We start from the raw sequence: 26628 nt of genomic DNA, 5'->3' as shown, positions 1-26628 counted from the left end.
GTGACAGAATCAAATTTGTCACCTGTCACAGGCAGCAGAGGAACTTTCATTTCCAGAAATGCACCTGACCAACACCTGCTCCTTCAGAAACTCAGCTGGATTGCCACAGAACAGAGTTTTGTTAAAGAAAAAGTGATGTGTGTTCCATGTTTCTCAGCTAGGATGTCACAGCTTTCAGTCTCAACACCTGCACTGTCCAGTGCTGAATTAGGGGAACTCCTGTGATGCTGCCTTTTCTTCAAGGGCATTTCCAGCCTTCAGCAGAAGAATCAATGTTAAGAAAAAAGCAAGGTGAAAATCCAAGTTACTGGTTTGTATGATGAGGAACACATGCAGGGTTAAAAAAAAAAAAAAAAAAAGTAAATAAATCTAAAAAACCAACAAACCACATGATTCTAGAAAGGGTAGAACTTGTTCTTTCTCTGACAAGATTACACTTGGTTTTTTTGTTTAATATATATTAAAAAAAAAAAAAAAAGCTGCTTTTTCCTTTTTAGATGTGGACTAAGTGAATTGTTTTCAATGCATTAGAGCAAGAACTTCCTAAACCTCCTGTGCCACCCTTCTGATAGAAAATCCTGTGGACATCTGTTGATATGCAAGGATGAAAGGCATGTGGTGATCTTGTACATTGTAGCATCTGTCCTTGAAATGCAAACGGTGTACTGTAGCCCAAAGAATACCTACTGGGAAAGAAAAAACAGGTCTATTGTGTGGTGACAGTAAAACAATGTTATGTTGACTTTGTGATGTTGGTTGAGTTTTTGTAATAAAATATGATCTTGATTCTGTTTCCTGTTCTGAAGCAGTATTGCAGGAAAAAAATTTCAAAGGGGAAAATATGTAAGATCAGCACTTTGTATGCTCATCTTCAGAGCATGACTATAGATGAGTAGAGAAGCAGATCAAAAGAGATGTACTAACTCTTCTCTATGTATGAGTGCTCCAAGTGCCTGCAGGGAATTCTCAGTTGTTTTACCAGCTGCCCTAATATGATTTAGTGGGATCATGATATAGTTCATTTGTAAGTGCGTGCACTCTGACATAAATAGTCTTAGGGCAGTGTAACTGGTGATACAAAACTAAGATTAGGAATTCTGCAGTTGTTTGTTTGCTCCAGCTGAGCTACCTTTATCTGTTTCTGTTGTTGGGAAGATTCAATAGCATCTCTTCCTGAAGCATCAAGCTGTCGGTGCCAGCTGTGACTGCAGGTTGCTGTATTCTAAAGCCTCTGGTTAGTGTTTTTACTCTGTGTTATGGTTGCATTCCCATCTGGTGTAACCTCCCAGCAACCAGCTGAGTTGTGCAGGGGGGAGAATGGTTCATATGTGGAAGAACAAATAAAGACTGCTGAGCCTTTGCGTTTTGTTTTGGTTCCTCGCACTCTGCTCTTAAAGTTGATGTGTGCAGCTGAAATTGCTGCCTTCAGTAATTACTACTGGAAGTATGCTCTGGGTGTAATTGTAATATATATTTAACAGTATTTCTAGTGCCAGGAAACAAAATAGGCTGTGGATGTGGTCTGAATTGGAAAGAATTATATGGGTCTACAACATCATATACAGATAGGTGTACCGTTCTGTAGGCTGTCTTTCCTGAAACGGCAGTTGTCTTGACTTGTAATTAACTTTATTTTGATCCATTTCCACTGTTGTATTTTGGACAGCTGCTGAGTGTTAGAATTGCCTTCAGAGAGCTCCAGAGCAGGAGGCAGAGAAGGGAGTCAGGAGGAGCTGCCTGCCATTGCACACCACCTCTTCATGGCTGATTAGTTGATTTGTAGGAATGTCTGTGCTGAATCCTCACTGTTTGCTAGGCTTCAGCTACTAGGCACAGCCTACTAGACTTTGTATTTTGGTTATCGAGGCACTTTGTAAAAAAAGATTTTGTTTCATCTTGTGGTGGTTGTAAGATGCTATAGATCAGCTGGAAGTTTCTTAGCTAGTGTATTGTTGGGGTATACAAAGTATGCAAGAAGTCTTACACAGAAAATTGCAAAATACACTTTTAACACTTTTGAAATCTGATCAGAGAGAAATAAAGTATATTTATGATGTATTCTAAAAGATTGCAGTTTGATTAAATGTACAAATGATATTTACATCTCAAGCACAATTGCATTAGTGTTTTTTCATCTGCTGCTCCAATAGAGAGAGGATGGAATGAGTGCTAGATACTTTTCCTACTGCCACGTTTGCATCTCAATTTCTGTTGAAATGATGTCGCTTTGTATTTTCTGTGCAATCCGGTGCTTCTGTAAATCACTTCAGGCTGCATACTTGCCTGAGAGAAAGAAGAGCTGCCTACAGCATCCAAGAGGTGCAAGCAAAGCTGTTTCACTTGTCCTTGTAAGCAGAAGCATGGAGCCCAGAGGTTAAAATGAGTCTCCTTTTTCTGCATCCCAGCTGTGCATCATATGCAGAGTCTGGAATAAACAGAGCGAAATTGAGAAGAAAGACTGTAATTTATTATTGCCTTAGACCATTCTCTTTCCTGACTCCACCTCATTCCCCCAGGAGTGGGGAGGAAACAGCGAAGAGCTCAGACAAGTGACTCACAAGGCTGCTTGAAGTATTGCAGCTTATATTCATGGTGATGCTGAACACTCATCTTTGTTTGTGTGTTAGGAAAACTTTAGTAAATATTATAGATAAATTATTCAAGAAACTGCTTATCTGTTGTGTACATTGCTTGTGCATGAATAGATAAGAGTACTGTGAGTAATCTGTCTCCTGAAGAGGTCCATAGCTTAGACCAGTTGTTTTTTAGGAAAATCATAAGCCTTACTCGGTTTTGAATTTTTCATTTTTACTGAAATTTGACAGAACAGTTTTATCCCTTTCCTAGATCCTTAATTATACAGAATACTAAATGAAGCCAGTTGGCATATTCTCAGCCCAGAAGAGAACTTGGTAAATGCTGATTGTCAAGAGAAATGGTTATTTGAGTAGGTTTGTTGGTACTGAATGTGCTTTGCTGGGGTGTTCGGCATCATCTACAGTGCTGCTACAGTCCTTTGCTCATCAATTCCTGAGGAAAGGGTCAATCTATAGAGAAAGGTTACTATTTTTAGCTGCTTCTGAGTTCACAGTTTTTTTTCTGTCTGGTGCAGATGTGGCTGCTGTCATCCATATTTTAAACTGCAGACTGTGTTCCTATGATTGCTTTCTGTATATCTACTCATGGAATTCTCTTGGAAGTTGATTCAGTTAAAGGCAATTTATTTGCTAGAAATACTATGTAAACACAAAGACTTTTTTTGCAAAAATGTATATTACCAGTTTTGGCCACTTGAAAGTTGTTTTTATTGTCTAATCATTGCACTCCTTAACATTTTAAGACTTAAATATGGAGATTTTGTTTTGCTAACAATTAGATGTGTCTGCAACCTGATCACCACTCAAGACCCAGTAGAAATGACTTTTTTTTATTAAAAGTTAGATGATTCTCAACTACTTGTTTAAAAAGTCTTCTTATTTTAAATCTGTGAAATTTAATTTTGAAACATTCAAGGGCTTTGGAGAAGATGGATGCTGATAACCCACTGATCTTCGCTTACGGGAAGTTTTATGAGGATAAGTTAGGAAGTGTATTTTGAGAGATGCAGCTTTGTTTATTCATACCTCTGGTTGGGATTGTTGGATTAGTTTGTGAAGGGGAGTTATAAAGTCACCTCTTATTTACTCAGCCTTCATGCTCTTTTACTGTTATCTCTTCTCCCTTACTGAAAGTTACTAGTTTCCAGATAATACACTGAAAAACTAAAACTTAGGATTGATTTCTTTTAGTAGAATTGTGAATTTAAGCCTTTGGAATAGGTGGTGGTATAAGAACTTGTATTTTGCAAAGCAGAGGATATTTTGGGTTATTTTCTTGAAAGCGCAGGAAGAAATTGAGACTGTTTCTGGTTGAATTCTCAATAGCAGGGAGTGGGAAGGGGCAGATGGCCAAATGTTATTTTTGTTATATTTTGGTTTTTTGTTTGTTGTTTTTTGAAGTAACGTAAGCTTTGAGCAGTAGTTAATTGTGAGCAAAAGCTAAATGTTGCTAGGGTTAGTTGCCCTTTGGGTAAGAAAGTAATTGCATACACACATTTGTAGTGTGATTTTTTTTTTTTTTTTTTTTTTTTTTTTTTTGTCTGCTTACTTTTCTGTGGCTCATAATGCCATCAAGATCAATGTAGTATTGACTTGGTTGTGCTGGTTCTCTTCCTGATGCAAGCTGTGATGTATTGGCTTTTAGCTCTTTGGCCATAGGAATGTCACCATTCAAAAAAATACGTGGTGCTCTGCAAGATATGTGTTAACTTATTTGAGAAATAGTTTGGTTTATTTTCATTATGGGTAAGGTTTTTAGAGTAATTACCACAGCAGATTAAAGTGTTTTTAACCATGAATTTTCACAGTTCAGTAAGTGTGAAGTCCTATACTTTTTATATTGACTTTTCAATTTCTAACTAAATATTTTTAGGTGTGCTTTGAAGGATTAATTGCAAAGGTGAAAAATGGGCCTCTTTCAGATCATGTTATCTCCTGTCTAGCACCACACCTAGTTATGTAATGGGAATTCTGAAGAAAAAGTACGGAATTCATAGCTTTTGTTTGCTGTATAAACTTTATACTCTAGAAGGCTGTTTATTAATACTTAACATATAGATGTGGCACGAATTATTTAACAAATGTATGTATGTGTATGTACCATGAAAACCAAGTATATAGTTTGTAAATGTACCTTGCTCATATTGCAAAATATTTCATATTTTCCAAATATAACAACATATTTTTGTTTTTTTTCTTTTTCCAAAGGAAGTTTGAGTTATGCAAGTGAACTACAGTGTCTGTTCCCTAGGCCATTTCCCACAAAAAGTGAAATATCCTCAGGGCTGTGGGTGCTTTGTGTTTCTTAGCAGACAGTGGATGTTGCAACAGATTAGTCTTGAGGATGTCCTTCTTTTTATTTAAATAATCTTTGCTGTGGCCAAGAAGAACATGAATTTTCATATGTGTTCAGATCAATCTGTGGTATTTCTTTATAATAAATTATTGAAATGCTAGAACAAAGCAGCACAGTGTACCAGCCATTGCTTTTTTTGTAATTAAAACCAGAAATATGAAGTTCCAAAACAACTGGACTCCATAGAAGTGAATAGAATGTATCTATGATGTTGTGTGGTGTGCTACAATTCACATATTGTAAATGAAAACATTTGGGAAATTTGAATCTTACTAGAAATTTCATGGTGAGTCCAAAGTGTGTGCTCTGTTATGCCAAGCCTGGCATTTCTGAGCTCAGGGAGCCCTGGACTAAGTCACTCTGTGGCACTTGTATAAAAACATTCGTCTGTGTGCAGTGTCGGTAGGTGTGTGTTGAGCCATTTATTGTGTTACAGCAAAGCAGTTGTAGACATTATGTTAAATGAGTGGTGATGTGAGTTTTTCCTTCCTATGACTCCCAAAGGTGGGAATTTGCTGCATCTATTAATACCCAAACCATTTAATATTCCATTTCAACCTGTCTGTTTGGATTAATATGGGAAATTTGAGAGTGAATGCGTTACTGGAGAGCAATTCCACCGGCCAGCTTGCCCACCATAGGCACACCATGACGTGGGCAGCTCAGAGGGACGTCAGAGGTACCGCACAGCGTGAGCAGAACCCTTGCTTTGTTCCTGGAGCTCTGAGTTAGTCCCACGAGTTAGCAGCCATTTACATAATACACCCACTAACCAGCACTTCAGCACGCTCGAGCTGAAATACTTATTTAGCAAGTTTTAGGACTTCATATGCATATACACTTGAGGTACATGCTTCAGGCAGAGGGTAGGTTTGTCCTCATTGCAGAAAACCATGGGTTGGCCATTAGTGGTTGGCCTCTACCGATTGCATTGAGGTTCCACGTTAGAGAGATTCTGTGGGGAGTTCCTTCCCTTCAAACAGTTAAGCAAGGGCTGTGGTGTGGTGCTTCTCTGTCCAGTGCCATATGAAAGCAGTTAAACGCTGGAATTGTTTACTGCCTAAATTGTTGTTAGTCAGCAAGGCCAGCACACCGGATTTCTCTGTGGCTTTTAGTGGAAAATATTAAACGGTTGCTCTTTGCTCAGTTATAGAATTCTTACATTTTTGGCTGAATTAGTCACAAAATTGGCACAAACGTAACGGCGAAGGCTGCCCCAAAAAAGGGCAGTCTTTTTTTTCTGTGCCAGAGGAAGTTGCAGGGAGCAGTAGCTGGCTGCGTGTGACATGTGAGCATTACGGGGCATTCCATCCTGCGAGCCTGCAGTCTGCGCTCACTGAGCCGCCGCTCTGCCGGAGCAGCCGGGCCGCTGCAGGGTTTATCTGCTGTCACATCATTTCGTCTGTCGGGGAAAAAACCTGCTAAGCAGAGCCTCCATCCGAAGAGGAAAATCAGGTTGGCACAGTGACAGATGTTTGAATAAAGAAGTTGGCTCGGAGGAGGTGCGTGGAGCCTGATTTTATTTTTTTCCCCTCGCTCTCCGCCTTAATCTGAATGAGGACTCTCATGGGAACTGGATTCACATGGCGATCAAAAGGAACGCTTGAGTGATGAACTGCTTCTGCGGAAGTCTGAGGCAGTCATTTGTGTGCGGGAGCTGGCTTATTTTGCTGAAGCGTCCTTCTTGTTGGAATTCGTGCCGGGCGCGTTCCCTGATGGAGAAGCCAGAGGCTGGGGAAGGAGAGCTGAGCGTGCTGCGCTGCCGGTGGCACTGAGGGGTGAGCTGCCTGCGTCTGTCGTTTGGGGAAGCTGGGTTGAGCCAACAGCGTTATTCAAGGAGTTGCATTGTCCCTGTGGTCTGACTCATCGCATGTAAATGTGCTGCAGCCTCGCTGTACATTGCAGATATTTTTATTGCACGCGGAAGAATTATTTGCCTCTCTCCCCGCTCTGAAGAACTGCTGGAAAACGGATGCATTTTTTGGATGGACTGTTTCTGACGCTGAGGAACAGGGCTGCAGTATCACAGAATGGTCGGAGCCCGCGTTTATTCTCGGACAGCAGAGAGCCCGCTACTGTTTGCTGGCAACTGACCTTGCGGGACTGGGAATAGCCACAGCCATCTCTGTCAGAGCAATTGTTCGTTCTCCGGGCCTGCAGAATGGAGCCGGTGCTTCTCCAACAATGATCCCCCTGTCTGCTTAGGGGGAGGCACTGCTCAAGTTGTGCTGCTGACAGGGGCAGATTGGCTCGGAAGGACAGCTCTTGGAGGCAGCGAGTTCTGTTGCAATTCAGTTGGGTCTAGGATATTTTTATCAGCTGTTCCACAGCCTCATCGTTGTGGTTTCGATGTTTTGTGGAATTTTATTTCATAGAACAACTTTCTTAATGTCTCAGGGTGATCAAATCTGAAAAATGGAGCATAGAGTGGGATTGCAATGTCCTTTTCTAAATATTCAAACACCAGCAGCAGCGCTCACAAGTTTGTGAGTGTATGTGAAACAGGTGAAAGCATTCCCTATATGGTCCTTGGTGCAATACCTGCAGTGTGCTTCCAGAAACAGAGTTGCTGGTGTTATTCTGTTTGCTTTTGCTTCTTCAAACGGATCGAATGAGTCGAGTCTGTATTGTTGTTTTGGAGGAGGAGGAAGATGATTCTCCCACATTTGTTTCCAATATACCTCAGGAAAATATATGTTTGCGTCCATTACCTCCTGGAAACGTGCTGGTAAGGCATGTTGTTTGGTGGCATATTTTTCATTTGTAATGCTGGTGAGGATACCAATAGAAATGTATTGGATTATCATGAACATGAATGATGTTGAAAGAAGCCAAAGTGGTAAAAACTAAAGAGAGAAAGCCTGAAACTTAGTTTTAGAATTCATGTTTGCAGGAGCTTGCTGTTTTGCATGGAACTTGATTGATGGTGCAGCAGTAATAGATCTCAGCTCTTGCATGGTAGCAGAGGATTGTCAGAGGGCTTGGTGAACTGTGTTGGGAGTGAATGCTTTTCCCCCCTCCTCGTTCCTCAGGGTTACATTTATGCAACACCACTTTAGGAACTGATGTAATCATTATATTGCAGTTATACGCTGTATTTATTTTGAGAACTGATAGACTTCATCAAGTGACAGCAGTTAAGAGCTAAAGTAAAATAATGTAAGTCATAATTGAAATGTAACTGTTAGATTCAAACTACCTTTTCTGGACAGTGCTGTGGGGGCCTCTGCTTTTATTTCTTGAAATTGTTTTGTGAAGTGACTAATGAAAATCTTGCTAGCATATCTCAGCAGCTTTTCTTTTACTGAGAAATCCTGCTATATTTAGTGTGTGAGCATGAATTTGTTACCATACTTAGCTGATTGATACGCTTTGCTTTCTTGCTTGTTCTTTTCTCTTTCTGAACAGGTAAAACCTTTCTACTCACTTTGGTCACTTTCTAATGTAAAGGTTATTAACCTACTTTTATTTTATAGAACTCACAGTGTGTTATAATAGCCCTAATTTTATTAAGAGATATTCTCTTCTCAGCTGTTAAAAGCTACTCTTACAGGCTCTTTAAAATAATGTATGTTTCATTGGTTCATGCAGTGACAGAGTATGTCTGTGTGTCCAAGGTTTTTAAAGTTCTGAATTCTTTCAGTTCTACCTACTGTTAGTACTCACTTTACTCCACTGCTTGGGAAGTCTGATTTTTGTCCTCACCTTGTGTTTGTGTTATGTGTTACAGTATCATACGTGCATCACTAAAAACTGAAATGGATTTACATTCTTAATATTTGTTTTTCTTTGTTTCAGCCACCGTTGGTTCAAGCTATATTTAATGGAGACCCTGATGAAGTTCGAGCATTAATATTTAAGAAAGAAGATGTTAATTTTCAGGTAAATCCAAAATTAGCTTTGAATACAATCTACTTTTGTTTTGATCCAGCTTTCTGCTCTACTAATCACTTGAAAACTGTGTCAATTCAAGAGTTGTAAGTTGTAGTGCTTTTATGTAATAAGCAAAAGTAAAATTTTTATATACACTTAATTCTGGAAAAGAGGAGGGAGAAAGATGGTATTCTTTTAGCTTTCTACATTCACATTGATACTAAAGAGTTAATTTTATATTTTTTTTCAAATGTTAGTTTTGCAGTACTGGGATAACTGAAAAGTTTGTATGTACAGGTTTATCTTAACTTCTTAGAAAGTAACACTAGTTGAGAATAATGCTTTGAATGAAATAGAGCATGTAGTACATATTAGACAATTAAAGAAAATAGTACAGAGTTTCAGTAGGCAGGCTTAAGAATGGATATTAGAGAGATAAACCCAGTGCATATATTAGCCTCTAAAGTAAGAAATTGTGCTCATGTGTCCTGTTGGTGACACTGCAGATTTTTAAAAGTTGTACTGAAAATAAACCAGGTTTATTCCATTTTGGGTGAAATTCAAGGAATTGAACAGCATGTGTTTACTGTATTTACTTTCTATTAAAATTCTGATATGCATCTTTGACACTCTGCAAGATAATATTGCCTGAACCTTTTGCTTCTGTTAGAGAATTCAGTTTTGCTTATTGTAGGCTGTCATTAGCCATTTAGGGTATAGCATCATAGCAGTGTATGTAGCTGTTTCTTCTCCAAGTAAATGAGAATGTGACTAACACTAAAAAGCTAAAGCTAACATCTGGATGTTACGCTGTGGCCAGTGTTAGACCATGATCATTGTTTACCTTTTGTTCTTGAGATTCACAGAACCAAAAGCAAATATTTAGTTAGGCGTGTGTATTTTGACATTTAAAAGCATTCTGTGGAATTTATATCTGGCCAGTGCCAACTAGAAATCCTGTTTTCTGGAGCTTGGGCAGGGCTCTGTATAGGGAAACTCACTGTGAAATTGAAAGTTTTGTTTGATAAGGTTCCTTTTTTTTTTTTTCCCCCTTTCCTTGAGAAGTTTTGCTTGTTCTTCAGCAACATTCTGTGATGGATTATATAATATCAAATGACATAATCTTCTGTTTAGTCATGAGTGCTTGTTCTGTGCATGTGTGTCTGTCTTGTCTCTCCATGTGCACATTGTAATCCTATTATTAGCATATTCATTTTAAAAAAACTGATTAGTCTTTATCATTTCATTTGTATTTCTCCATACACAAGTCAGGTTAAGCACCCATAGTAAACAAAGTAAGCTTAGTATCTTTCTGCTTCTTTATTTATTACAAAAGCCTCTGCTAGGTTTTATTATCTGTGTGGTAGTGAGTTTGTTTGGTTTTGGTTCTCTCACAACATTTGTCGAACAGGTGCTGTCAGTCCATAAATACAAAACAAGTAGACATGCTTAGATAAGAAAGCTTCTCATGTAATTGTTTCATACCTCTGGGTGAAGAGGGTTACTCTGAACTGCCAGGAAGCGATAGCAAAGAAAAATACTGTAGATTGAATATTCAAAATCTGTTTCTACATGTGTATACATACCAATTTTGCTTCTTGCTGTGGATTTAGACCACATATTTATCTTGCAGTAGTGATGCCCAAGGAGCATTTAGAATGCATTGAAAACAAGCTGTTTTCCTCACAGCTCCGTTCTTCAGTGTAGGCAGATGCTTATCTCATGTGAGCACTCCTTTCTAACGTGGCGGTCCCAGTTCTACTGCAATATTTAATACTGAATTCACATATAACCCATAGAACAGTTTGTCAGGACTTGCTGAGCATACAGATCCTGCCAGGGTTGGGTAGAAATGAAGTTAACTGCAAAGGGAACTTTGTGCATCTGTCTATGTGTTTTTCTTGGGTTTTGCACTTGTTGTATGTACTTGACTGAGGTAATGTATTCCTACGTAGTCCCAATCCAAACCTTTTCCCTTGGTTGTGTGTTACGAATTGATGTGGATAGAAGGAGGGGGGGAAGTGAAGGAAATGAATTGACTGTGTATGTTTCCTAATAAAGAGAAGGATTGGGATGAACTCTAGTGGGTTGTATTAGAACCAGTATATGTGTTAGATCTTTTTCCACTTAGCTGTCCAAGTGCTTCAGTACAATTGTTCAAATTCCAAAGCTGTTCCCTCCACTGCCTTTGCAGAGTCTTTTCCACTCTCAATACCAACTAATTATTTTGCAGTTTGTATTCTAATAGCTGGGATTCCTTCCTCCCTTCTGCGTAGCAGTTGGTCAGTTATGTAACTGGAGACTGAGTCCTGCAAGTGAAATTGTGCCCAGAAGAGAGCTGGAGGTAGAGCTGCACTGGGTCTTTACTGTAACAGTGATAGTCGTTCCAAGAAGTTGTTGGTGTCTTGGTAAAATACCTTTTTTTTCCCTTTCTGTAATCATCCAGCTTCATTTACCTTTTTATTTTTGGGGTATATAATCTTTAACATCATTTGCCATTGGCTTAATGCTCTGCTAAAGCTAAGTGAGTTGAATCTGTGTGTTTGGCTTCCTACAGGCAGGCTATGGTTTGCCCATTTGGTAATGGCTATCAATTGCACTAAGGTTGGACTGTATTAGGGCATTATTCATAAAGCAAGCGATGTCTTACTTAGTAGTGTAATGTTATATTTAGATAGATTGTGAGGTGGATGGCCTTTCGTAGCCTGCATTCTTGTGTGCAGATTCAAAGATCATGTACTGATAGTAAACCTGGGCTCTTCCAGGAAGGAGGTTGTTCTCTGTTCATGTCACATTTACCAGCTCTCTTGAATCACAGCTGGAATCTGGATTTAGAATGTATGTAGTTTATTCAACTCAGCTGCTGTGATTCATGTGAAGAAAGAGCAAATTAAGCATGTTCTTTAGCCAGTGAAGTTGTGGGTCAAAAAGGCCTGCCTCCTTGATGTGTGCAGCCTGCTGGGCAACTTTGGGAACTTTGATCAAAGGTATTTTTGGAAGGTGCACTCTCTGAGGTTCCAATTACTGGAAAGAGGAGAAAGGATTACTTCTCCTTTCTCCTCCCCAAAAAATCTTGAGAAACTGTAGCTGCTCCTTTCATGAATCAGGCTTAAATCACATGCATATGTTGAGCCTGATAGAGTTTCTGTTTAGAGACTGAGAAAAGGGTGCATGTGAGCACTCATGCATATTTCTTACTACTCATTTTTCCTTCATACCATCCTAGGCTTTTTAGATTTGGCGGTAAGGAAAATGGTGTGTGATAATTAACGCAGTATCTCTGTAGTAGTTTATGATGAATGTCAGCGTTTCCTCCTCTTGGTGATCAGAATAGCAAAGTTAGTTTGAAATTTGTGCACTTTTCAGCAGTTAATTTTACTGAAGTGATACTGTTATTGCCTTTCACCAGTCAGGATTTAGCCTTTTTTTTTTTTTTGTTAGGTGTAGAAGTCCATCACCATTGTAAAATTGTACCCCCTTCATTTGTAACCAATACATCTATGATGTATGCTTCGTTTCATAGATTATGAACATTGAATATTTCCACCTTGGCTTTTTGTTACAAGCACTACTGTGTTGAAGGAATACTGGCTCACTGACAGAAATGCTACAGAATTTGTGCATCTTATTCCTAAAATGATTGTTCAAAATCAAAACAGCTCTTCCTCCTCCTCCAAGAACTATTAGGATAATATTTCTAACCACAGAAAGTGATACTTCAGGTAACCCTATATGCTATCGTTGTAACCCAATTGCACTTGATCTTAGCCAAGGGAATAAACATCTGATCCTCTCTGGAAGCAGTGTCAGTGTGCCCCTTGCTCTTTTCATGCTAGTGCCAGACAGGCGTTGCATTTGGGGAATCCCAGAATGACACAAATGTCTCCCAGTTTTTACAGGTGCTCACTGCTCCCATTTGAAAAACTGCTTGACACATGGTTAGTGACTTCAACATGAACCACCTGTGTCTTGCAGCTCATTTTGCTTTGGGAGATTATATAGATTTATATGTAGCATATCTTGAAGCTGTTCTGTTTTGTTGTTTTTTTTTCAACACGAGATATAACACTGGAAAATGAAATCACAGATACTGTACTGAGCATTGCAGCTATCAAGATATCCAGATGCTTTCTGTTCCATATCACAGGCCATCCAGCACAGCTCTGAATTTTATGGCACTTTTCTGTCACAAGGAACCAAAAAATAAAAGTAAAAGCCCACCTGTGCTACTATTATGCAATTAAAGAAAAACAAAAACAAACCCCTTCCCCCCAAAACAAACAAACAAACAAAAAAAACCCACCAACCAACCTAAAACAGCAACAAAAATAACCAATACCATACAACGAAACAACCCTGCAGCTATAAAGCATTGCCCATAAATCCCAGAGTTTTGTTGCTGGAGCTGGCAAACATCGTGACCCAGTAGAAAACTGTGACAGGTCTGAATGGGAGAGTGAAGTGTGTACATCTGTCTGCTGTTCTGAGCACAGGGTTTGCTGCATGGACAGCTCTTGCAGTAGAAGTCTGGGCTCCTTTCCCAGCCCTGCAAGATGTGGGTTTGCATAACTCCTTGTTGGTGTTATTTGCATGTTAGGAAAATGTTGCTGGATTTCCTCCTCAGGTAGGATAAGATGTCTGTCTTGATTTCTAGTTATTTTTTGTTTCAATTTTGTTCTGCACATCATTGCATGTACTACAAGAGGAGGAAAATTGGCTTGTTAGTTTGGTCAGAAGCCTAGGGTTTCTCATACAGCATTGAGTTTAGGTGCCAGAAGAATTAGAAATTGAGAGTATCTATTATCCATGTAATTTAGGAAATAATGGTTTATAACATAAACATAAATAACATTATAGCACAGTTAAAAACTAAGAAAGATTCTTTGTGATGCTGGTGTCGATCAGGAAAGTACTAGAAGAGGTTAAATTAAAAAAATAGGCAAAAGTTTCTTGGTTTTCATCTTTATATTTCTCTTGTGGGCTGGACTCTTGGGTAGATTTCATGTCCAGGCTTATAAGTGCAGCCTAGAACAAGAAAAATGTGAATTAAAATGTCTGAAATACAGAACATTCCACAAAATGTAGCAGGATGCAGTGCTCTGATCATGCAGATAAATTATGTACAGATTTTGGATCTTTAGATTTTTAATATATGTTATGTAAGAAACTAAATCACTTCTCAATTATTTTGAGTATCTCTGAAGGTAAGGAAACTTAAAAACACAGCATGGCCTTGCTTAAAAGCAGATAAAGGGAGAGCTGCAAAGTATGACATAAAAATAATCTTCAGGAGTTTATTATCTTTGTGTTATCTTTCTGTAGCTGTTCATTTTACCAAAGTATATAAATGGTACGAGAATTTTTTCCCCCTTCTGATTAATAAAAGAACAGAACAAAATGCATACAACTACAATTGTAAAAATCATTTTAATTTGACATCTGTGCCTCGTAAAACCTCTTCCATTATTAACTGCTATACATAAACTATTTCAGTTATCCTTTTTGTGGTCAGTAGCTTCTGTAACTTCAGTCACATCAAGAGAGCAGTTTGCCATCTGAGGCATCTGAAGGTGCTGCTCGGAGCAGATTAGCACGTGGCACTTCTCTGATAGCGGCAGTTCATGCGCAGTGCTGTGTTTCTTTGCTTGAGGATATCAGGAAAGCTGTTAAGATGCTCTGGAAACAGATTTGAGAACAATGGAGAACGCAGACAATTTTGCACAGGAAATTGATTGGGCCAGGTAAAGGCAGTAAGAAGACAGCTATGGGCCAACCACACTCCTTTCCACTTCAGGGGCACTATGACCATTGACTGGAAAGAAGTTCTGCCATGTTTTGTAATGTGTCTCATTTTGTCCACGTGAAGTACACTTGAAGATGCATCATTTTTCAGAACAATTAATCTCCAGCTTTTGTTACTAGGTAATGTTTCTGTCAGTCAGAATGAAGCTTCTGGGGCCTCTGTATCTAAACTGGTGAGACTAGATGGTAGTTAGATCTAGCATAGTGTAGCAAAAGCTAAGCAGGAATCATATACTGTTTTAACTTCTTTCTAAAGGGTGAGAGAGCTTGAGTTTGCTAAGGACTCTATTTGTCTCAAGCAAGCATCAGACTCAGTAACTGTTTTGTTGAGTCCATTGTAGGCAGTGTAGACTGTTTGCATGAAGACCTTTTATGCTGGCAGCTACAGTTGGCAACAAAAACGTGGGCTAAGCTCTTTGATGCTGTGAGGCAGCATCTTATTGTGCTCCTTGGCAGCACAGACTGTGCGGGCAGCTCCATCGCTCCTGCTTTGCTGACGTGAATGTCAGGAAGGAATTAACAAAGCATCCAGAAAAAAATGTAACACATTCTGAAGAGTGGTGGATTTTTTTATACAGATGTATTTCTTGTATTGTTTGACCTCCTATCTTAGCAGTTCAGATTATAAACTTTTTTTTTAATCCAAGTAATGTTAAGGATATCTGTGAATTTGAAAGGCTTTGTGGAATTGATGAGAACGTATGAGTTATAACTTTTGAGTTTGGCTCTAGTTACTTTAAGTCATTTTCATCCTTTGAACTGTTCAGCACTGTGACTGGATGTGAGTTTTCCTACAAGTAAAACCTCTATATTGAAAAGCCATAGGTGTACATGTGGGTATACGTTCATCTACGAAGGCTGGTCTGAAATCATTGTCTCCTATCTCATTCAATTGGTCCAGGATGTCAGAGGAGGATGTTGGTGGTATGACAGCAGAAGCTGAAACCTCCCACCAATATTCTGTTACTTGTTGCCATGTGACAGATGGCAGCAGAGGGGGCAGTCTGACACAATGGCATCTTGCAGGCAAGCGCAGATGAAGCAAAAGAATGTCATTAAATTCCTCTATGCAGAAAGATTTGCTCCCATTGACATTTCACTGGTGCTTGCTGAACATTTAGGGAGACCAACCAGTGAAGCAGTGGATGAGGCAGTGTGTGGTGCATTTCAACAGTGCTGACAGTGATAGGGTCACCTCTACTGGTGCAGTTTTCTACAAGCATGGTAGGCAGGTTCTTGTTCATTGCTGGCAAAAAGTGCATAGCTAATGGTGGTGACTATGTTTGTAGCTGAGAATTAACTCTATGAAATAGTGGTGTTGTGCTCTCTGTGTCTGTTGTAGTTTCCATGGAAATAAATTGTGAGGCATTACTTTTGGAGTGCCCCAAAGGGTAGCTCATCTAAACACATGATCAGCTGTCAGTGGAAACAGGCCTTTGAAATCATTGCAGGAGGTCAGAGAGAAAATTAAATATAACTGTATAAACAAATATGAGTAATGATAATATCTCCAATTAAACCCACTATTCAGAAACAGACCTTGATTTGGTACAGCAACTCGTGCCTTGCTGTTTCTATTCAGAACACAATTTCAGAAGCTGTATTGGAGTCGGAGAAATGTTCTAATAGCAACTGTGTGCCTGTGAGACCTCACAGAGAGCAGCAGGTGAAGCTGAGGTTGCAGTAAATCATAAAACAAATAGGGTATGTCTTCAGACACTTCCACTGCTAACTGTTCCTTGAGCAGTTTTTGTTAACATCTGACCAACAGAAGCTGTACCTATCATCTTTATTAGAATGGATTTCTAATAAGAATTGAGAGAGCTTTTCCAAGTAGCTGAAGACATTTTAACCAGTTAGTGACTGTATCTAATTTGTTATGATTTTATTTTGCTTGAGGTATTAGCAAATACATTTTTCTTACATGTGATACTGAAGAAAATATATAATCTTAAGGATTCATGATAGCACCTATCCTATCTTGTTTGTCTTTGGGCTTTTAATAAAATACAGCCATAAAATTATAGCAAGATGCTTCTTTCTCCTTATTTTTTTCTTTTTGCTCAGACTTCCCTTCAGTGTGTATTTCAATGAACTTCATAGCTTTCTGATGGTAGATGTTCTCTGTAATGAACTTTCTTGATGTTTCCACCAAAAACAGGAACTCACATTTACTGTGTGACCAGCCTGATGATGAGTCATGAGGCTCTCCTGCTTCCTGCAGCATTCACTTAATTGACATTTATTTCTATGTGCAGAAATAGTAGGAAAATTCTGTGAGGAATCTTATTTCTTGAGAGTGTTTGTGCTCCTCTGCATCAGTGTGTAACATGGTGCTGGAGTAGTTCATTTGCAAGAAGATCTACGGTTTGGCTTTTAAAAGGGCATAATATGCATAGCACACATAAATGTGTGAGATTTTTTAATTAAAAAGATACAAAGTTAACTTATAAAAATTACTGTCAATACCCATGCTCGAGTTCAGTGAGTTGTTTTTAAGGCAGTTGATAGAATTTATCGCTACCATACGGGAATATCCAGGTGTTATTTTGGTATCGAGTTAAGCTTTTCATAACTTCATTTTTCAGGAATGTTTATGTTAAGTATCTGAAGGGGGTAAGAAGATACTTAGCTGCAGGGAATATAGGGAAGCTTTCCCTGTAGGAAAGTTTCGTCTGTTTCTAGAGCAATTGCTAAGAGGCTGTTTCATGGATCTGAAGCATGGTTAATTCCAAGAAATGGGGAACTGTGGAGACCTAATTCTTCTGAGTGTTGTGGAAATGTGCAGCATGTTGTGTACTGTGTCTGGGTACTGTAAGAATATCCATTAGCTACTCAAAAATTTAAATTCATAATATAGTAGTTATTTTATGTTACTTAACTATATTACGGTTTGGGGTTTCCTGTTCATTAGTGTGGGATGTTTTCCAAGCATATCATCTGTAATGAATAATCAGATAGCTTATTTCCTTTTAATGTGGCTTTGAGAGTGAATCATGCTTTTCAGCCTCAATATAAAGTATGTCCACATTGCACTGAGTTCCTTTTCTGGTGTGGAAATGTTTTAGAATGTTTTAAAATACAAAGCTTTGTAAGTGAGCATTTTACTTCTGAATCAGAATTCTGAGTGACAGAACCTTGCCAGTCCAAATTGAAATAATCCTCTGCATCCTGTTGGTAACGTCATATTTACTCTGTGCAAATGAGATTTTCAAGTGTATTGAGTTATCGCTCTTGTTGGAGCCATGTAATAAAACCTTCAACAGAGTTGCAGGATAATCTTACTAACATCAGCAAATTGCTGCCTGGCACGGTGTGTTATTTGGATAACTCAGGAAGTTACCAGTTGCATAGAATAGGACTCTTCTTAAAGGAAGACTTTTTACAAAAAATGAGAAATATTTTTTTAGAGACTTAGCGTTGAATTAATATTAGTATGGCGTGCTACTGGTGCTAATTAGATTCTGCTTCTCATCAGGCCTAGCAAGCTTGCCTAGCTCTATGTTAATGTGGTTATACTGTTTGCTAAACTGGGCAAACAAGCTTGGATTTCTGCATAGCAGTCTTTTTACTCTATTGGTTGTACACTGAATTTGTTTTACAGTAATTGGGGTTTTGACAGACAAGATTTGTTCCGGTCATTGCTATCCTTTAGTATGGCATCCATTTAAAGAACCATGAATAATTAGATAATTCTTGAAACACATTTGAAATTTCTGCGTTTGAATCTCCAATGTGATTCTTGTTAGAGATAATGATTTTATAGATCATGTGTGATGTGTCACTTTATTTTTAGTGATTATAACCGTACTTACATACTCAGTATTAGAAGTTTCACATTTCCTGCTGCTTTTACAAAACAAACTAGAGGCGAGGCCTTGAATAGTTCCAGCTTACTGGGGTTGCTCCTGGCACTTGCTGTGCCTGTCATGCACGGCTCTGGTATTTGAGAACAGAACATCCCTGCTCCAAGAGCAGAGAGAAGAATAAAGCTCTGTAGACTTAATGTGTGTTAACATCCAACATCGACACAGTCCTTAAAGAATGCATTGCTGTTAATAGCAAGAGAGGATTTGAATTTACTGATTATTTATAGTAACTTCCCATGTGAAAACTCCGCATGCGTATGCAGTGTAACTTTGTACAAAACAGTTTTCCCTGCTTTGCAAGTGCCTAAAGCTATCTCATGTATTAGTGGAACGTCTAATGCTGCATCAATAATCAGTCCTTTAAATCTACTCCAGGGAAGGCTGTGTGTAAATCAAAAACTGGGCGGCGAAAGCATCATTTGTTTGCTCCCGTTCTATGGGAGGGCCGTCCCAGAGGCGCCTGGGGAGGAGGCTGCAAGGAGGGGGGCTCACACTGTGTCGGGCCACACAATAAGTGCAGTGGAAGATTTGAGGACTTGTCATTTTCTGTTGCAGACCCTTGTTGGGTGTGAGGGGTGAAGTTGTTTCTCAGCACCATTCACTGAATCAGAGAGTCATAGAATGGCTTCAGATAGGAAGGGATCTTAAAGCCCACCCGGTTCCAACCCTCTGCTGCAGGCAGGGCTGCCACCCACCAGCTTGGGCTGCCCAGGGCCCCATACACCTCCAGGGATGGGGCACCACAGCTTCTCTAGGCACCCTTGTGCCAGTGCCTCACCATCCTCTGAGTAAAAGATTTCTTCATAACGTCTCCCCTCTTGGTTTAAAGCCATTCCCCCTTGTCCTGTCACCATCGGACAGTGTACAAGTCAATCCCCCTCCTGCTTGTAAGATCGTTTCAAGTACTGAAAGAAGTATTAACATTTAAACACAACCTGAAAAAAGCGCTTTTCTGTCACCAAGACAGTGCAGTTAGTGAGATGAGTGCCTGATTTACATCAGACACATTCAGGGATGTCATGCTAACACTAGCATTTGTAATAAGAAAGCAAAAAACTCAGCTTTTCTGAACAAAAGTGTCACTGGCCTGAACGTAATATGGTGGATTTAAACCAGGGTGGAGATGTGCATACCTTACCTAGTGTGGTGTGATGTTTCACTGGAGCATGAACAGAGACTATTATCCTGTTTTCTTTCTTGGCATCTTTTCTTATTTGTATCCTTAGATACTACAGATGGATCATAGGGTGAGACAAGGCATTTGCTAGCCCTTCTTCAGCCTGCTTCATGAGCACAGGCTCTGTTACATAATATTCCTCATAATGCCTGTGTATGTGCATTCTGCTTTTATTTTTTTTTTTCCCCTCTAGAATAGCTTGGTTTATTTATTTGTCTTATTGACAACTACAATCCAATTAAAAGCTTGTTGGATTTTTCCCCACCCTATGTTCCAGATAGATGTTTACAAATGGTATATTTGACATTTGGGAAAGGGAAAGCCCAGGGAAAGTATTTTTTTCATGAGATTATCATATCTTTTATTTGTTGATTTTTCTAAGCATAGGATAGTTTCAAGTGCTAGAGAGGTTTTATGTTTGGGAGAGGTTAATTTCTGTATCATTTTTAAATTTTTTTTTCACAATCTAATATTTTAGTGAGTAATCTTGGCCACAAGAGTTGCTCTGTTTTAATTCCTGAGCTAAAGGAAAAAAAAAAGTCCCAAATATCTCAGCTGTACTGTAAGATTGAGTCCATCATATCAAAGAGTAGAGAACAGGTCTTCATTTGTTCCAGATATTGGACAAGAATTTAGTAGCATTTGTCAGTGATAAACGGGACCAAATTCTTGGTTGTTGGAACTCAAAGAGGATGGGAGTAGCTCACAAAGCCTGCTCAGTTATTCATGTCCTTATTCAGTACACAAGTTGATTGTTGACTTCACTCACAGCAAGTTCTAGGCTTCGTAATTTGGGCAAAAACAGTTGTGTACATCTTTGTAGAATAAATACCGAGACTCAGCTTTTCCTGTGAGCTGTGGTCGTTCCTTACATGGAAACCTAACTAACAAGAATCGTGGAAGCAAGAAGAGCATTACAAAACCTGCACTCTGCTTCATACTTTCAAAACATAACATTTGGAGAGTGGCATGAAGATATACAGATGTTTTCAGTTGTTTTTTTTATTATGTCTCCTGAAATACTTACCTACAAGTTACCAAGTAGTATTGCTTTAATGAAAGTTCAGTGTTTTCTTTTGTCATCAACATACAAAAATAGCATTTTTCTAGAACCCAAATGAAACAAAAATGCTACATTCCACCAAACACAGCTATTTTATTATTATATTTCTGAAGATTTAGTACTTTAAAATGACCTTGAAAACAAGACATGCTCATGAGCTGAATCTCATGGTTTAAATATCTTAACCATATTAAACTAATGTGACTTCTGTGTTGGCTTTTTTTTTGCTTTTGGGGGGAAGTTGGCAGTATGAGGGGAGACGTTACTTCTTGAGTCAAGAAATTTTTACTCTTGTTTTCTGATTGCTTAGCTGGCTATGTACCCTGCTTTCAAAGTCATAGACCAGACTGAATGTTAGTAATTGATCCTTGTGCAAGATGTGACTCATTTTTTATTTTTCATGTGTTAGCTTTTGTGGCCACAGCTTTACAGTCATGTGTGAACAATTTTGTTATCACATCAGTTTAAGGCATAAAGGACATAAAACATCAGACATTTGAAGAATCAGGTTTTTGAAAAGTTGTCCAAATCACTGTTACTTAGCAATATTGTTTTGAACTTCAATTTCCTTTTCTGCCAGTCTTTTTTATGATAGAGCATCCACCAGCATTCAGAATCACACTTGCTAACACGTTATGTACATGAAGTTTGGGATTCGATACTAGCTGAAGTGGCAGATTTTCTACCTCTTTTCCTGTTCTCATCCCGTGAAATTGTTCTACTGAGCGGAAATGTCAAAGACCAAGTAGCCTTTTGAATGAGAGCACTGAACCTTCTTTGACATGTTTGCTTGTGTGACTTGAAGAGCACGTACTATTTATACAGTCTTTATTAAAGAAATTTCCAGGTGTTATTTTTAAAAATACTGAGTTTACACAACCATACATATGTTTTAAAAAGAATTTTTAATAAAAGAAAGTTGAATATGAGTGAATGTTCCAATAGTATTTATCAGTTTTATATATGTATGAATGCTTGATTTTATTTTTCTGTGCAAACTTAGTTTGAATGATTCCCACTAAGTTGTTCTTACTGTTCAGGCATTTTACAAAGGACCCAACTTTTGAATGTGCTTTTTTTTTTTTTTTTTTTTTAAATCAGATTTTGTGCATGAACTTTGTGCAGTGGTTCAGTGAAGACAAGTTATTTAATTAGATTTGTTATTTGAGTTAATCAAATAATCCTTAACTGAATAGGAAGAATATCATTTTCCATGGATTTCAGTGCTACTCTGTGAATTTGAACTGGAAATTCAATTCTGGAAGTTTCTTTAAAAAATGCCCAAAGGCATTAAGTTGAATGAGGATTTATCAGGGATTGCAAGGTATGTCCAGGCAGCAAAGCCATGCAATGGGAGTTCTTTTCCCTCACCTCCCATTTGTCTCATAATGTGGAATGGGGTGCACAAGGCAGTGTAGTTCTTTCCTCTAGGTGAAGGTAAAACTTGTTTGACCAGCAGTGTTTCTTGAAGAGTTTAGGTATACTCCAGGTCATACTGGGACAGCAAGGTGATTGCCTGGGCTGTCACAGTAGCCAAAAAAGGAAGGGATATCCGTCCTGATACAGAGCACATTGCAGTCAGTCGCTGTTGCTACAGCCTGAGTTGCCTACCTAAAAGTTCTTTTTCCCATGGAGGAAATGTGGATATGGGTAACAATTTTCTGCAGCCAAAATTCTTATCACTTCCTTTAATGACTAAATAAGAGTAGATCAGATCAATTTGTATAGCTTTTAATGTCTCTGAGTTGGTGGAGGTTCATCCCACTTTCATCCATTTGGACAGGCCCATGCCAAACCTCCATCCTGTTTCTGAAATATCCCTATCTACAAAACCTGGGTAGCTCTTTGGATTATCCACCTGCAATTGCTGAGCATTTGATTTTGATTTTGAAATTTTGGGGAGGAAAGTTAGTGTTTCCCTAGCATTATGTACAGAACAGCCTTTTCTTTTACTTGCTAGATTTGCTGTCTTAATATTTTCTATAAAGAGGATATGTCCTAAAATACAATAAGGCTTAGTGATAATGCCATTATTACAGAAGGCTTAGCGTGGGCTTTCTGAAATGCTCCTTATGAATGCAATTCAAGTGTTTATGAAAATACTAGCATGAGCCATGGTTCAAGCAATTAATGAAATCAGCAAGGCAAATCTAGTCTTTTCAAGCTATGATGGTACTTATCTGGATTCAAACAATACTTTTTTGGTAGCTGTTTAATATATATTTGATTTTTGTGGCTAATGCTATGCTTTCATCCTTTTTAAGTATGCAGAAGAGAGGGTTTTTTTTTTATATCTTGTTCACTATATTGGAGGTACATTTTAAGTTTGAGATAGGAGAAGATACAGTTTTGCTTGTTAAAATGCTGCTAGTCAGAATCAGTTGGAAATTTATTTTTTTTTACAACATCAAGTTATATGTTCTAATTAAGCTATGAATTTCAAATAATTTAAAGGGTGTTCTGACAATTGAGTAAAAAAAAATAAAGAAAACCTGAGGAAAAAAAAATCTCAGATAAATTACACTCAGGATAGAGATGGGAAATGAAGTTATTTGTTACAGATTTACGCGTTTGGAAACTCTAGTACTATATATATTTATATACTATATCTATATATATAGATATATTTTAGTACTTTCAGTTGACAGTAATTAATGCTTTGTTGGACATCCTTCCAAGGAACTAGCATCCCCAATTACGATGGCCTCAACTGTGTACCTAAGCTAACTGTTATGAAGTTTAAACGAAGAAGCTGAGCATTTAGATGCATTCTATTTTGGGTAAAGGAAGAAAAAATATTTAGAGTAAGCAATCATTCTGTTTTATAAAAGGGTGATTCTAAAATCTGTCTCAGAATCTGCAGAGTATCTCAGTGTATTTTAAGTGCAGCACTGGTGACTTGATACTGAGAGCGACCCCTCTGATATTTGATGCTACTAAAGAATTGCAAATATTTTATGTTTGCGTTCATATGTACTATCAGTGAACCTGGGAGTGACCAGAAGCTCTTTCTCACTAACTTAACTCTGAGTTGCTTGCAAAGACAGTACCCACACAAAGATAATTTTTATCTGGAAGGATACATAGTCAAAAAGAAGAAAAAAGAATAGGTAGAAGCAAATGCTGTATGTTTAATTTAGCCTTAAATTTCTCTGTTGTTTTACTTCATGGAAATACCTGTTGAAATAGTGAAAGGCAATATTTTATGTCACAAGGGAGGCATTGCTTTTGTTCTAAGTTTGTTGAAGAAGAAGAGAGTTGTAAAGAGCTGTGAGGGTTCTGCAGCACAAGTCTTATAGGGAGAGGCTGAGGGAAGTGGGGTTATTCAGTATGCAGAAGAGAAGGATCAGGAGAAACCTTATCACTCTCTACAGCTGCCTGAAAGGAGGCTGTGGCACGGAGGGGGTCAGCCTCTTTGTCCAGATAACATCCACAGGACAAGAGGGAGTTGCACCAAGGAGGTTCAGATTGGGAAAATATCTTCTCAGGAGGAGTGATGAGGCATTGGAACAGTTTGCCCAGTGAGATGATAGAATCTTTATCCCTGAAGGTTTTCAAGAAATGAGTATGACATGGCACTGAGGGAAATGGTTAGTGGGCCTGGGTGGAGATGGGTCAGTGGTTGGACTCCTGGATCTTAGTATTTTATTCCAGCCTTAGGTCATAGGATCTTTAGAGCTGTCATATGCTGATTTCCTTTGCACGTTTTTAAATTGGAAAAAATGTTGTTCTTCATTGCCAAAGGCTACCCTAGGAATAGTGCAGTGTTTTAAATGGCGAAGTACCAACAGGGTTTGATATTCTGTAGCTTTATGTACAAAACTTCTTTTTATGGAATGTTCCTTTTGGTGTCATTTAAGTTCCTGATATTGAAGAAACAACGCTAAGGCCGTTTGTGTGCCAGTTTGTGTTAGTATGATGCACCAGTGCTGCAAACTGTTAGCTCACAAAGTTGCTTCTTAAAACTGAAAGCTGGATTAATTTTACTTGCTGTAATGATTTTAATGCTTATGTTTTTAAATTTGCTGATGAAATTTGTTCTTCAAATGATTACTCTTTTAAAATAAGAAGTAGTTGATCTGTATGGCAGTGTTTTAGCCGCATATAAAGTATAAAATTTTCTTTAATTTTACCCTGATATCTTTTATTAAAATTCACCAATGAAATGTAAGTCTTCAATTTGAATGAAGTTGGATTTTTTTTTAAAGGAAGCTGACATGTGCATGCTGATGAGAGCTTACTGAATGCAGATTTTCTGTTATTTTTGTTGTGTTTTTTTTTTTTAATAAGATCATCTGAAAAATGGTTCTTTACTGAAATGAAAATTCTCCCACATGCAAGTTATTTAAAAAAAATAAAAATTTACAGCTGTGAAACTGAGGAAGGAGTCAGACAAAAGTGTTTTTAACTTGCAGAACATTTGAAATTGGTATAGACCTTGGGCTTTGGAATTGCTGAAATAGCAAGCCCTGGATTTGGCCCAGGATATGAGGATGTGAGCATCTCAGCAAAATCAGGAGTTGGGTTTGAGTTTTTTAGACACTGCTGCTTCCATGTCTTGGTGGCTTCATGATACTCAACTCTTTCCCTTTAGTAGAGGCAGGATTTGGGGAAATATGAGTTGGATTCACCAGAAATTTGGATCATCAGTGTTTCAGAAAAATATACAGAGGCTTGGTAGTTAACATTTCTCTAAACAAGCAACTTCATTCTGTCCCTTTGTGTTGAAAGATTTCTGATAGATCAGATTTGACTGCTTGCACAACTTTTATCACTGAGATGAGGTATGTGGTCTTTGGTTGTGTTCTTAAGAGAATATTTCTCTACAGAAAGGGGTATTCATGACTTGTCTTATTTGCTCTAGTTCTACAGCGAGGTTGAAGACAGTGAAGTGTTACACTCATTTTTGTACTGTAGGTTGTGGGCACTTTAATGTTATCAAACAGGCTCAAGTGGGATTGCATGTTATTATACAGTACCCCAGTGTTCCCAGATAGGAGGAAGGAAAGCTGCTTTTTAGTGCTGGTTACTGTTCCCTTCCTTTGGGCTGGAGGAACAGCAAGCTTAATGTGTGTATTAATGTTTCCCTTGTGCTTCCACTCTTGTTTACTTTTCCCTCCTCCTGCATTTCAAATCCTCAGTGCCAGGAGCTGTCTTTTATTTAATTTTTGTCAGAAGTTGTGTAATCTACAGTTGAGACATCCTGGCACTATGTGGTGTTAATGATAAATATGTACTATTAGTTGCTTACTCATGGTGCATCAGTGCCTGGTTGCATACTGCTCAGTGTTGAATCCCCCCTGAGTAATTCAGAAAAATGAAGTTAGGAAACATTGATAGTATGGTGAATATGTGATTTGAACTTTTTCTGAGCAGGGACAAAACAGTGTTAAGCAGCAGATAAGAGCGGTGGGTTTGTGTGTGCTTTTTGTTGCTTTCTTTTGTGGAGTTTGGAATGTGCTGAGTTGTGAAGTTGTCTTGTACGTTCCAGCAGTAACTCTTTGCTATCGGATCTCTCCTGCCTCGTACTTGTAGTTTTCTTCCTGCATGCTAATGACTCTCAAATAGGAATTCACCAATTACAGTGATTTTAGCAAATCTTCATAAATAAGAGGTCAATCAAAATGAAATTTTCTGAAATTATCAACAATTGAATTAATAGAAATGTCTCGCTACTTAAAATTCATTGCTTGTTGTCATCTTGATTCTTCCTCCCTTGACCTCACAGTGTGTTTCAAGCTCTACTAAAATGCTTTGGAAATCTAAGGAGAACTTAATCCCGGATGCTCATGAAGATCGGTTTCTTTTCTAGTTTTTCAGCAGCCATCCCCTAAAGAGCAAACTGGCTGATTTTTGTTCTTGTTTTTGTTAAATTCTGTGTTTGTTAACGT

The 26628-nt window shown here is 38.3% G+C and overlaps 1 protein-coding gene across 2 annotated transcripts in view; it reads left to right on the top strand.

Annotated features, from left to right (window-relative positions):
- Nucleotides 1–26628, top strand: part of ANKRD28 (ankyrin repeat domain 28) — a 106753-nt gene that overhangs the window by 32673 nt on the left and 47452 nt on the right. The window contains exons 1-2 of one of the 2 annotated variants that reach the window (XM_048952202.1): nucleotides 6000–7681; nucleotides 8752–8835. In XM_048952202.1, the coding sequence (XP_048808159.1) occupies nucleotides 7565–7681; nucleotides 8752–8835 (201 nt within the window). In that variant the 5' untranslated portion in view covers nucleotides 6000–7564. Of the gene's footprint in view, nucleotides 1–5999; nucleotides 7682–8751; nucleotides 8836–26628 lie in introns of those variants that run through there. The other variant, XM_048952203.1, reaches the window with a different exon arrangement.

The sequence above is a fragment of the Lagopus muta genome, chromosome 7 (genome assembly GCF_023343835.1).
Source record: "Lagopus muta isolate bLagMut1 chromosome 7, bLagMut1 primary, whole genome shotgun sequence".
Lineage (NCBI taxonomy): Eukaryota > Metazoa > Chordata > Aves > Galliformes > Phasianidae > Lagopus > Lagopus muta.
This window is presented reverse-complemented; position numbering and strand designations above follow the sequence as displayed.